This window comes from Aptenodytes forsteri, unplaced genomic scaffold (assembly GCF_000699145.1).
Source record: "Aptenodytes forsteri isolate BGI_AS27 unplaced genomic scaffold, ASM69914v1 Scaffold8, whole genome shotgun sequence".
NCBI classification, from domain to species: Eukaryota; Metazoa; Chordata; class Aves; order Sphenisciformes; family Spheniscidae; genus Aptenodytes; species Aptenodytes forsteri.
Window position 1 is genome coordinate 3,304,233 of NW_008796218.1, and position 12,917 is coordinate 3,317,149.

Consider the following 12,917-nt stretch of genomic DNA (forward strand, 5'->3'; position numbering starts at 1 on the left):
ATTTGGAATGGACTAAGATGTCTGGTTTAATTACACAATATCTCATACAAAGAGACACAACTACCTTTGTATAGTCAGTCTATAAACTGTAAATAGTACTATTTATACTAAAATTATTAAATACACTAAATATTTACAGCAATAGAGTTTGCAGTTTGGCCAAAACAAAAATGAAATTAAGGCTGTGGAGGATATACCAGGGACTGCAATTTGATTTTTACAGCTGTATAGGAATATTCCTCCTATACATTCTAGACCAGACTAAGTAACTCTTAGTTCTAGTAGAGTTAATAGCAAAACTCCCACTGACTTAAAAATATCCGGATTTTCCCTAAGACACTAAACAGGAATTAAGTCTAAACAAAAGAATTACGATAATCTCATCTAACATTTTCATGAAATATAGACAAGATTTTGTTTAAGGCTTCCATTGACCAATCCAGATGTGATCAGCATTCATGGTAAAGATATTTACACCTCTGCTACTTAAGTGACACAGTCAGTTTTTGCTAATGAAAGAAAAAAATCCCAGAGAAGCACATATGCTACCTTTTGATCAGTGTTAAAGACTGAAACTTACTGGATTTCCAGTTTCATCATCAAATATTAAAAAAGATTTTCCAACATTAATGAAAATGTTTTTTCTGCAAATGATTCCAGTATTAAAGCAATTAATATTCTCTATAATAATAGAAAAACTGGTTGAAGTACCCTGAAGAAAAAAAAGAAATGGACACTTTAAAATATACTAATATAAACATGTATATTGTTCAACAGTTCAATTAGCAGAAATCTCAGTGTATAATTATGTTATGTATGATTCAAAGTCTAAGCAACATGAAAGCTTAAAAAACAGTATGTAGGACTCAATAAAATGTACAGATAGGAAATAAGTAGGAGGATAGTTTTTAACAGGTAGTTTTTAAATCCAGTTTTACAGGGCTTTACAAAGAAGTCTTACCTTAACTAGGTAAACCTTACAAGTTCCAACAAAGTCAAATGTTAGTCCATCAAACGTTCTGTAATGCCGATCCCCATACGCAGTACACATTGATGGGCAAGGATGGAAGGTACATTGGAATGATCCATGCTGGCAAATGCTGAAAAATGTATGACCAATAATGGTAATATCAACTCTAACCACGGACAAATGGTTACAGCTATTGCACTAAGAAGCAAAAAAACCAAAAGCCAGGCAAGTATGATGACTGTGGACAGAAGCATTTTGAGATGTTAACTAGAAGCAGCATATATGAATTGATTTTCTGGGAAAAAAATGTACATATTGAACCCATACAGTCTGTGTTTCTTCCTGTTAGAGTTTATAGGTTCCAGAATATATAGACACCAAAAGGGCATTTCTCTTGTTGAAACAAGAAAACAAGAACTGCCACCCAAAGTAATAAAATTTGTTCTCCAGTAACTCACATCAATAACGTGCCACAAGGATAAAGCTTTCTTTTTCAGCTTCTCACAGAACATTTGTTTCTATACGAGCTGAATCTTAGAATCAACAAGCAATGTGTCCTGTTAATACAGTCTTTACTCACTCTCTGCTTGAACGAGAATTTCACAGAAGTGCAAAGGAAAAATTTCAGTAGCACTATTTTGGTGCTTAGGTTCCTTAAAAGAACCATGTTTCGGGTTGTTGGGCATTTTTTTTTTTTTTTTTCAGATGCCGAGGTATTATCATCCCCAAACCCTAGCCTGACAGTGTAGGGGCTTCCAGAATAGTTCAAATTCTGTCTATAGATACCTTAAGCATCAAAACGCTTTCATCACACATACACTAAGTGACTGTTCAGACCTTTCTGAATTACCTTTGCTTTGTAACTGCCTAACAGCGAGGCTTTGCAGCACCAGATACTATGTCTCTTTCTGCATCACCCTCTTGCAATCTAAACATTTTCAGAAGTTACATAAGATTTATAAATAGATAGAATTTCATTTCCTGTATCCACGTCATTTTTTAAATGTTATTTTTTTATGTTTCTAAATCACCTGAACACTAAAAACTTCCCTTGATAAAGACAGCAGAGCTCGTGCCCTGATATAGCTTTCCTACAGGTATATTTTATAAATACAGGTTAAGCTAAATACAGCATTGATATAATTTTGGCACATATCTAACTTTATTTTCAAAAATATTGAATTTTCAGTTTCCTGATTAAATGAATGCTTCACATTTTACAACTAAAGTTGTCATTAATCTGACTTACGAAAGTATTTGATAAGTCACTAATGTTTGGCATCTGTTTGCAAAAGAGCAGCAATTATCTAGAAAATCTAGGCAGCTCCAATTACTAGTAGCATCATGTTTCCTTCTGTTCCCTTACCATGTAACTTACACCAACCTGGAGTAATTTTGCAGATTTTCCAAGACTCCGCTTATCCCATCATTGATTTGGCCCACTGCTTGTATTTTGTGTAACTACATATATAAATACACTAAGCACATGGCTAAAATAAGTTAAAAGTACAAGATGTGAAAAGCGTTTGCTGTACCAAAGCACAAGTAGATGGCAGTAGGACTCACCCAGCTAACTCTAGTCACCTCAAAGCTGTACCTAAGGCAGGAACCTAATCAATCCAATGGAGAGACAGGCAAATAGAAGAAATTATATTTGGACTGAAAAAATAAGTGCTGCTTCTCATGCTCTCTGTGAGACATTAGGTTTTAGTTTTACTCTTGGCCTATTCAAACCCTCCTCCACATGCTGATCTGTTAAGGGCTCGTGCAGAAACATTTCTTAACATGTAAAGGGTAGGGAGCTCCTTTGCATACTTTCTTGTTCAGGAGTCTTAACACGTTTACAGTCAGAAGGAAGGGCTTAAGAGGTACACAATGTCTTCAAAGTCCTCTGCACCCATCTTGTTTCATACTAAGTAAACTAACATTTAGTTACCAGAATCTAGAGAGTCCTAGTTGGAAAAGCAGAGCTACTAGCATCTTCCAAACTTCAACTAGCTTTTTAAAAAAGTATTTCCAAGAAGTATTTGTTTAAGAACACAGAAGGCCCAATTCAGCAGCCCACAGAGATTAACCAGCATTTGCTCAGTGGTCTCAATGTACGACAGCAAACCAGCATAGCTAACTGCACCACCCATCCTACCTTGCACAGCACAGCACCAAAATGCTTCTCTGATACCTTCAGTTAGTGTAATAACCTTTTGTATTTAATCTTGCCAGCACATGTAAACAGTATGAGGAAGCTGCACTGAAAACCAGACTTGGGAAACCTAGAACCGCAGTTCAGCCAGACCCCAGAGCTTGGGTTGAAAGTTCCTGACACTCCACTGGTAGTTTTGCCAATTTAAGAAATTATTTTATTTGCCATTTTACTGTTCAATAGACAAATCAGATTAATAGTTATGTTGCTAATACTACATCAGATATGAAGATGATGATATTTAGTATCAACGCGCACATATTTCTGTGCAATAAACAACACTAAAGTCATTATAACTGCTATGAGTGCCCAAGCAGGTTTTTTTGCATGAGTATTCTCATGCCTTGCATGAGCAAAAATGCATATTTCCCTTGACATATCAAATACACCCCTGCATACACACACAGCAGTCTCAAAGACTTTCTGCACTTTGTATTAAGCAGAGCTTGTTGCAGACTTCCCATCTGTCAGTGGACAACTGATTGCCAAAAAGCCATTATCACTTAATCTGTCTTTGCTTCTGGACGTGGAAGACTAGAAAATCCATGACAATCTTAAGGATTTGTACATGAATTAATGGGCCTGGCCTCAGGAAAAAAAAAAAAAGAGAAGGCTAAATATCCAGTGTCTTTCTGCCTGCACTGCTGCTGCCTTTGGTGAAGTCTTATACAGATTAAATGGGATACAATAGTTCTTTCTGATGCAAGCAATCCCACACCAGGTCCAATTGGAGAGGCCTTTGGAAATAAGGGGGTGAATAACCCGGGTCGCTTTACCTGCCTGCCCAGTGGAGATGGCTTGTAAGTCGCTTCACCAGTCGACCAAAGGGCTACAAATTTCTTCTAGAGCAGATACTGAGGACCTGACGAGAGGCAGAGGTAGGCAGTCAGCACAAGGCTGGAGGGGGCAATGACATCCAGACAAGGCAGTGATTAGTGCTGACTGGACAAGCCTTCACCATAGTAGGCTATACTGAGCTGTGCAGGCCAGGAGCAGTAGTTTACCAGGTGACACCAGTTAAATGTTCCTGGTAAGCTAAAAGAGGAGGACAAAAGAAAGGAACTGCTCTGCTGAGAAGCTGGACGCTATACCACTACCATAGTATCTTGATGCTTGACAGTACAGCTGATTTTTCTGAGGCTCTAGTAAGACAAATAGTGCTGCTTAGTGCCAGCTTGCAACATTCAACAGCAGTCAAAGAAGAAAACAGGCGGGGACCATCAGGAAACAAGTTTGTTTCAGGATCATGCAGATGTGGTACATTTTCACGTCTTAGCTCTTGTGAAGCTTATTGAAATGGTAGTGTACCACGTTCTACTGAGAGTGCTCAAGGAAACTTTGCAGAGTAACATAGCTATAGGGCATGTGCTGCATTTACAACGCTGGATAGTAAAAGGAATAGGTTTCTGCGTGTATTTGAGTGATCTTATCAACCCTTGTCTATTGGAACACTTCCTTTAAAAGCCGACTGATTCATGAGTTCTTATCCACACATGCAAAATTAGCAACGAATTCATCTGTTACTATGCTCAGTACATGATGTTGCTCGTTACTCTCCTTAATTTATCATTGTAGCGGGCATATACTTATGGCCACAGGGTTATGTTTCGGGTCCTTAGACTGCTCAGATTCAATGCTAAATGTGAAAATGAATAAGTAAAAAGCTTTAACAAATGTCACTCAGGTGTAACATTTGAAGGATTTTACCTGTACTTTAGGAACACCGGCCAAGGAATATTAGTTTAGATTACCTTGATAATCAAAAAAATGATTTTTCTAAATCAAGCTTTTTTTTTTTTTAAATTCTCAAATAGCTCTTATTTTCTTATGTACAAGTTCCTTGAAACAAACAACCCTAAAAAAATGTCATTTTAATAGTTCTTTGAACAAGTGTAAATACAAAATTAGGGTAGATGATCTACTAGAATCTGGTGTGAAATTTATGATTAAGAAACACTAAAAAAAAATCAACCCATAAACAAACAACTAAAATGAAATAATCACCTAAACAGATCTGTGCTTACCATGTATGACAGGAAGAAATGACTTGATCACCTGGAAAGTATTCCTTTCCTTTCCATGAACATGGACATTCATCTGCTTCCAAGCACGCATCCCCATGTTTAACAAGACTATGAAAAAAAGAACAAGCAACATTCAGCAGAAGTACACCTGGTATCTATATACAGAAATATTTTCCTAAGCTTTCAAATTATTAGCATTATTATTCTTGAAAAACAAATAATGTTTAAAATCTTAAATTGAAAAGGCACAATTTTATTAATAATGATATATGAGTGATTTGGCAATTTCCTTTCACAGGTACCTGAACATTTCATCTTTAGTAAGTGCTAGCACTTTGGGCACTGGCCCTTCAACCACTACCCTGTGAAGACTTATTCATTAACATACAAATTTTAAGGTCAGGGAAACTAAGATTTGCCAGACCTCCTCTAAATTTCACCCAATTTCTTGTAACTCAGCCAATTAACTTATATTTAACTAAAGCCAAGAGATCTTCCAAGAGACGTGAGCGCCATCACGCCCCTTTGCTCTAGTGGTATGTGCTCTTACTATCAAAAATCAGTAGCTTACTTATTCTAAGAATTTTTAAATGAGGATTTCTTCTTGTGCTCCTCTTTTCTTCACCTGATTTAAAGAGCTTTCACTTGCTGCATAGTTTTCCTATAGCTATAGTTACACCTCTTGCTCTGTGAATAATTTAATCAATATCAAGAGCTATCCTGTTTGCACAAAATTAATTATGTATTTCTGTATGACTGGCACCTTCATGCAAGCAATCACAAATATACTTTACTGGCAGAAATATCCTCACAGCCTTCAAAAGAGATTTTCATTACAACACAGATAACCATATGCATAGCTATTTACAGTTCAAGACTAATGCTATAAATTTGTGCTTATAATCACAACTCCTAGAGTAACAGATAAAAACTGAAATTCAAAAAAATTGTGAAAAAGATTCCATTAGCGGAGAAAGAATAGAGGAATTCTTGCCCGGCAAGACAAAATAAAGCAACTAGACTAAATTTTAAAGTAAAATATTTGTGGCTTTTGATAATATCCAGAAAAAATGAAATATGAGAGTTAAATAGAGAAATCTCAAACAGATTTTACAAATAAATCTCAGGAAGTATACCAGAAATATTGAATGATTTTATTTAAAAAGCTATCTTTTCACTGAGCCCAAGTAAGTTGTATTTTCTTCCAAAGATGCATTCATTTTTAAAAAAATATTGTAATGCTACTGGATAGGCAAACAGATATCAGTATAGGACCTAAAGGTTCAATAACAGATAGAACACCTTTGATAACAAATCAATCTGCCAAATGAAAATTGTGAAATGTAAAATCTTGATAAGCTACAGTAGTGTCTTCCACTCTAACTGCTGTAACTCCAACTTGTTTTGGGTTCTGTATCTGTTCCTGTACAGGATCCTGTTTGATGCAACATAAGAAGCTGGAGCAACTAACATGCTAGTTACATAGTAAAAGGATTTCTTACAGGCACCATACAATCTACAGTTATCCTTGTTTCTAAACGTTAAGTTTTGAAATCTATCTGTATTGTGAAATAAACAGTCTCTTAAAATGGTGCTGTTGGGCTGATAATCTTTTTTCTTTTACAATGTAAGTTTGTTTAGAATTCCAGTACCTCTCTGTAGTAATACAAGTTTTATACATGTTTTCCTGTGTTCCTAACAATTTTCTGAAGAAAACAGATTTGGCGTTTCTGATGTTTAGCACTGTAATTTGGGCAAGACACTGCACCATAGACAAGAGATCGTAGGTGTGAGGCACATCTGTGACAAACACGGTGATGACACTGTTTTGTTTCCCTGGTATCCAAAACGAGATATTTCATCTTTGCATTTATCATGGAACATTTTATTTACTCATATTAATGAACTGGTAATTTGTGTACTATAACTTGGACTCTTCTTCAGTGTGTTATTTATCAGATGGAAATTTACAACTCTGTAGCTCTTCTTAATGGGAATGTGCAGACATCATAAATTCCTCTCCCCCATTAAACTGAAAAACTGTGATTTTCCCCAGAGTACGTGAAGTGTACTTTGTAATCCATACTTATTTCAAGTATTGTGCCACTTGAAGACAATCAACTGTGAGACTGAAATTCCCACTGGTTTAAAGCGGCTCAGAACTGAACAGGGCATATTCAGACACAAAGAACATCACACTGACAAGGTAATGCTAAATACAGTTTTTTCCTCACGTTATTACCCTGGCTAAAACAAGTGATAACAGCTTTCTCTCTTGTAAAGCCAAGCAAATGGATAGATTTCAATGATCTAAGAATTCACAACAAATACCCTACAGAAAGGCCTTGCACAGCTCCCCTTTGAAGTATCAGACATTTTTCTTGACACCTATACTTACTGTCCAACCTACAATGAACTGCAAAGATACAAAGACAGCTATCACACTTCATCATGCTGAGCATTCAGTTTCATTCCTATGTCATGATTGTCTATAGCTTTGTTCATTCACATATACACAAATACGTAAATAGTCTTGCTAAAGGCATGGTTAGAAGCAATGTGTCTCCCATGAGTCAACAAACACTTCTTTGCTTCTGCAAAGCCCACAAATCTGGACCAGAACACTAAAAAATAACACTCCCGCAGCCTCCACCAGAGCAGTTTTCAACAGGTTGTGTACTGCGTGGCTCTCTCCCCTCCCTTGGGGCAACAGCCTACCGCCTACTGATTTATGCAGCCATGAACACTTTTGCCCCAACAATAAATCTGCTCTCTGAGGGTTTCACAAATCTTCCTACAAAGGTCTGTAATAGAGTTTAAGGGAGGTAAAAAGAATGAAATAAGCAGCAGCTAACACTTCTAATACCAGAATTCTACCACCACCCATGACTTCCCTAAGCAGAAAACAGGATGGATAAATTTTTAAAAAACAGCAGATGTTGATTACATTACTATAGCACCTAATGGCTTCATTGTAGTTCACTCACTATCTAGACAGGCAGAGTTATTATATTCCTGCTGAGTGTTTTTTCTTACTTGTGGGTAGCTTGTTACAGTCTACTTCTTACCCCCGCCCCCCCCATAGTTTATCATAAAGAAATATTAAGTAAATTTGCCAAGCACCAAGCATTTTGCAGAATACTTGAAGGGTTTTTAGTATCCTTACTGTATGCTTCCATGTAACAACTGATTTCGATGCTTCAGCTGAGATACAGTCAGACCCCTGCACTTCTACAGTTTCACCCTGTATTGGGAAATGCCCCTGCATTCAAGCTCTACCATCATCATCCTACTGGTGCTAAGCAGAGTGGGCCCTAAAAGAGGAAATTCACAGAAACAGTAGTAGCAGCTTAAAGACCAAAGGAAGGTGAAAGAAAGAAAAACAAGAGCGAGAAGTAGAATGACAGGGATTCATGTAGATTCCCATACTCTGCAACCTTTTCCACAGAGGCCTCTGAAAATTTGGCGCATCCATTGTCTGTGCCTCCTCTGAAGTCTCCCCAAATAAAAAGCAGCTCCTGCCTCCACACACCTTCTACTGATTGGTGTGGACAGAACAGGGCAAAATTATCTCACGAGTCACCAGTATAATACTCAGAGCTGCATAAAACCTGGGTACAGGTTTTGCTGCAACATCAGAGCAAAGCAAGAGAGGGACTGTGTCCTGAGGTCTCTCATTTTAAGTAGAAAAGTACTATGGGAATCAAGCAAAGTGACTGAAAGAACGAGGGTAAGAACACTTTTACTAGCACTTTTTTTTTCTCCATAGAAGTTTTGGTTTTTAGTTTGTGTTGTAGGGAAGGAACACAAGAAGAGGGCAGGGACTGAAGACTGTCAGAAAAAAAGGTTTGAAGCAGGGGCTATAAGATAGGGGTCATCTCAGAGAGCACCTGTAGCTCTCACAGCTGCATAAAGAAGTGGTACACACTGCCTCGTCATCAAGTAGCACATATCCCAAGGCAAGATTGAGGGAAAGGAAGGCTGAGGCTTGTACTTTGTCCCAGCCTATTTCACAAATAGGAAGTGCCTGGACTGTCACGGTATTGGTGTGATGTTTGATACCTTTCTGTATCATCTCACCTGTACCTCATATCTACCAATGTTACTTCAGGGCTATGACTCAATTTTTTCAAAGTTGAAATATTTTTAATTAAGCACACTGGCTTAAAACCCCTCTCTACATGCCCTCAGATAGTACCATTTTCAAGAATATTGTGGGTGCAATTCAGTGCTAAAAATCATGTAAGGCAGGACTCCACGGGAAAGTGAGATACCAAAGAGATTGCCATTTGTGAATGGCCAAGAGGATAATACTAGCTGTCCCTCATCTATCATCACTGGTTCTTCTGAAAAGAATTGTACACTTTGGGGAGATGAACATATATTTTTTAATTATGCTTTTGGGGAATGAATGTATATTTGCAGATACATGTCAAAATACATTCCTGGTCTCCAAATTCTTAATCTGTAGTAAAAGAAGATAACTTATGTGCCAGACGGCTAACAGTTTTATAGCTGAAGCAGTTTTCAACATGGAAGATGATTCAACCAGAGCTGGTGGCTCAGTGGACTTACTCATCGTTGCTAGTAAATAATATCACCAGTTTTTCTACAGTCAGATCAAGTACCTGCTTGAATTGTAGTGGAGATTAAAAATGAAGTAAAACAAAACCAAAAAAGATGGCTTGACTGATTCAAGATCCTCAACTCCTCTCAAAGAAATGCACAAGAATTTAAATACTGCATAACTACACTAATGGTAGTTTAGTTTGCAATTTTTCTGATTTAATGAACAAGTTTAAATAGATAATGCATTTTGTAATAAAAAGAATTTCAGAAAGTGACTCCAAATGTAACAGAAGTCTTCTTTCAAACCAAATTACAAAGTTCAATGATTCTCTTCTTAAAAACAAGTGGAAAAACAGAAGGTAATATGAAAAAGTGCTCAAGAATCTGAATGATACTGGTGAAGTTCTACTGTGAATTGAATACAAGTATGGGGGGGGGGGGGGGGAGTTTTGTTGTGGCTGAGTGTAAACTAGAAAGTAGAAGACCAAGAGGGTTTTGGAAGTATTGCAAAAGGAAATAAGGAGCACTGAAATATATCAAAGAGAGTGGCAAGTCTGCAGAGCAGAAGAGGATGGAAAAAGAACTGGGTTGTCTTGTTACGGCACTGCAATGGAGGTACATTTATTCCTTGGAAATAAACTCCAATCCAATACCTTTAGTATGCTGTAATTCTATAGCCATCAGAAATAGAAATCAGCATAAAACCCAGTGCGGACAAATATCAGTTCCTGAAGCACCCAAATACAGGAATGTTGATGCAGTCTTTGTAACAGAATTGTATTTTCCTGAGGAAACAGTAGAGTGCATAGCCATGATGGTATCCCCATGGGGAGTAATCCTTATTTACCTGGAACACATTAAATCTGCCTGACAGACCTCTCCAAAACTCTGCCTAAACCAGAAAAAGGAAAAGATTGAAAATACTTAGCATGATAACAGTGGTAGGGCCATCCAGAAGAGAGGTTTGAACAGAACACTACTTTTATTTTCATGCTAATAATAATAAATTCTGAACTTTACTTAAACTGAGGAGCAGTAGGTCTTTTGAAAAAGGATACTAGCACATACCAAAAGGACCGGACTTTGAATTCATCTAAGGAGACATATTTTAAGACATGACATAGTCAATGTAACTACTTCTAATAAAAGTTACTTCTCTAAAAATATTTGAAACTGAATTGCATTCTTCCGCCATTATTAGGTTTGTTTGTCTGTAGACATTTATAAGATAACAAAATTCATTGTTTTCTTTATGCAATATAGAAAGTGATGAGTTTTCTTTTTTTAAGAAAACCTTTCAAAAATGTGTTTAAGTTCCTTGCATGTCATTTGATCCACCACTTCAGAAATACAGTGATAATTTAGAGATATTTGGAGGAAAAATCTGGCATGATATTCCTTTCTCAGTTACAAAGCTTCATTACAATTACAGGATACTACAGCTTTCATTTTACTCTTTTCATAGCTCTATTTTATGAGCAATAAGTGATGGAAAAAGAAACAGACCTAAAAATTTTTATTAAAAACTGGCCCAAATTTAATAGAATCCAGGTTCAGCACAAAAGAGAGTATTCTCTGTCATAGAGGATAACAGTTGTCTGCAGAGGTGGAGTCTTGTCCTACCACACTAGAGATCGTTGCGTCCAGCCTGGAAAGGCCACGTAACTCCACACCACTCATTCAAGAGAGAAACCGGGGTGGATATTGGAACACTAGCATCAAAACCTGGTCCCACAAATGTCCGTGATGTCTTACTGACTATAATTCAGTGTGCCAAAACTGAAGTGTTTGGAATTGGAAAAAAAAATTTGCATACTTTGGTACCAAGAAAATTAAAATCCCAGTTTACTTTTTCCATTCTGTGAAGTATCAACCACAAGCCACGTCTACAGAAATCCATGGCTTTAAGGTTGGTGAAATGAGACCTCAGCTTTTTGTGGGTTTTCTTTTGTTTTGCAGTGGGTGGGGGGGGGGGAGTGGGTGGGCAGGTGGTTTAATTAACATAGCTTATAGAGGGGACAAAACCATAAAAGGGAAAAAATGTGGAAGATCTAATAGGTAGGTAACATTATGAGGTAGTAACAGAAGTAGTAGAAATAATTACTATTTGCATTTGGGGCAATATGTATTGAAAGCTATTGACATAACCCTCAGAATTTGTATTTATTATTCACATTTAAGGGCTGGAGGGCCTCTTGGTTTTTACAGCAAGATGGAATTAATGTATAATATACATGGAAATTATTCAATATTTCAGTTAATGGAGATATGAATGGATAACACGATCTAAAATAAATACTAATGTATATTATTAAACAATTCAACCCAGTCAGCCCAAATAAAAGAATCTGTCTTCAAAAAGATGACAGTGCTTTTCTTGTGGTAGCTTTTCTCAAATGAGGTGCTTGACAATGAATGGATAGAAAGAATATACAGCAGGTGTACCTCTAATGTTCAGTTTTCTCTTCTAGTAGGGAGATTTAAAAAAAATGCACTTAGTTATATATAAATACTTTTCAAAAGCTCACATATAGGGAAGAAAATTCCCTTTACAAAAAAAAAATCTGTTAATACCTACTCATTTTTTTTTCTTTTTTTATATATATTCTATATCCTAGGCTTGTGACACCATTTCCTAGTTCTACCTTAAGCACTGAGGCTAAAGTCCTACAAAACAAACAAGCCTCTTTCCTCCCCAAAAAACAATTTAAAAAAATTTGTGTCAGTATCTCTACAGGCAGTGTACAGCCACGGGAGAAGAGAATTAAGTTTGCCGAAGTTACAGTAAATACGGAACTTCTTAATTTTGTATTTTTCTCTCTAGGAAATTATAAAACTCTGCCTCTTGTAACTATACAAACATTATCAGAGCTTTGGGATCACCAATACTTGACACTGTGTTTTAGCATTGAAGGATCATTTTCATTGCTTAAATTCCAGAATTAACTTACACCAGGAAGCAGTAGAAAAGTTCACAGTCTCGGAGGTCATGCACAGCAAAACAGATCATATAAACTTTTTATTCTCTGCTGAGCTGCCTGCCATACAGTGCTGCTGAAGGTAGCCATTGGCTTTGAAGGGTATCAGCCAGGTACAGCAGGATAAGTTTTTGCAATTCTGAAAATGTCTGCCTCCAGACTCCAAAAATATCTTA

General features: G+C 36.8%; 1 protein-coding gene across 1 annotated transcript in view; it reads right to left on the reverse strand.

Annotated features, from left to right (window-relative positions):
* The window catches only part of OTOG (otogelin), a 104,784-nt gene that overhangs the window by 52,197 nt on the left and 39,670 nt on the right, over positions 1-12,917 (reverse strand). Inside the window, 2 exon segments of the mRNA XM_019474491.1 lie at positions 581-712; positions 962-1,100. Coding sequence (XP_019330036.1) covers positions 581-712; positions 962-1,100 — 271 coding nt within the window.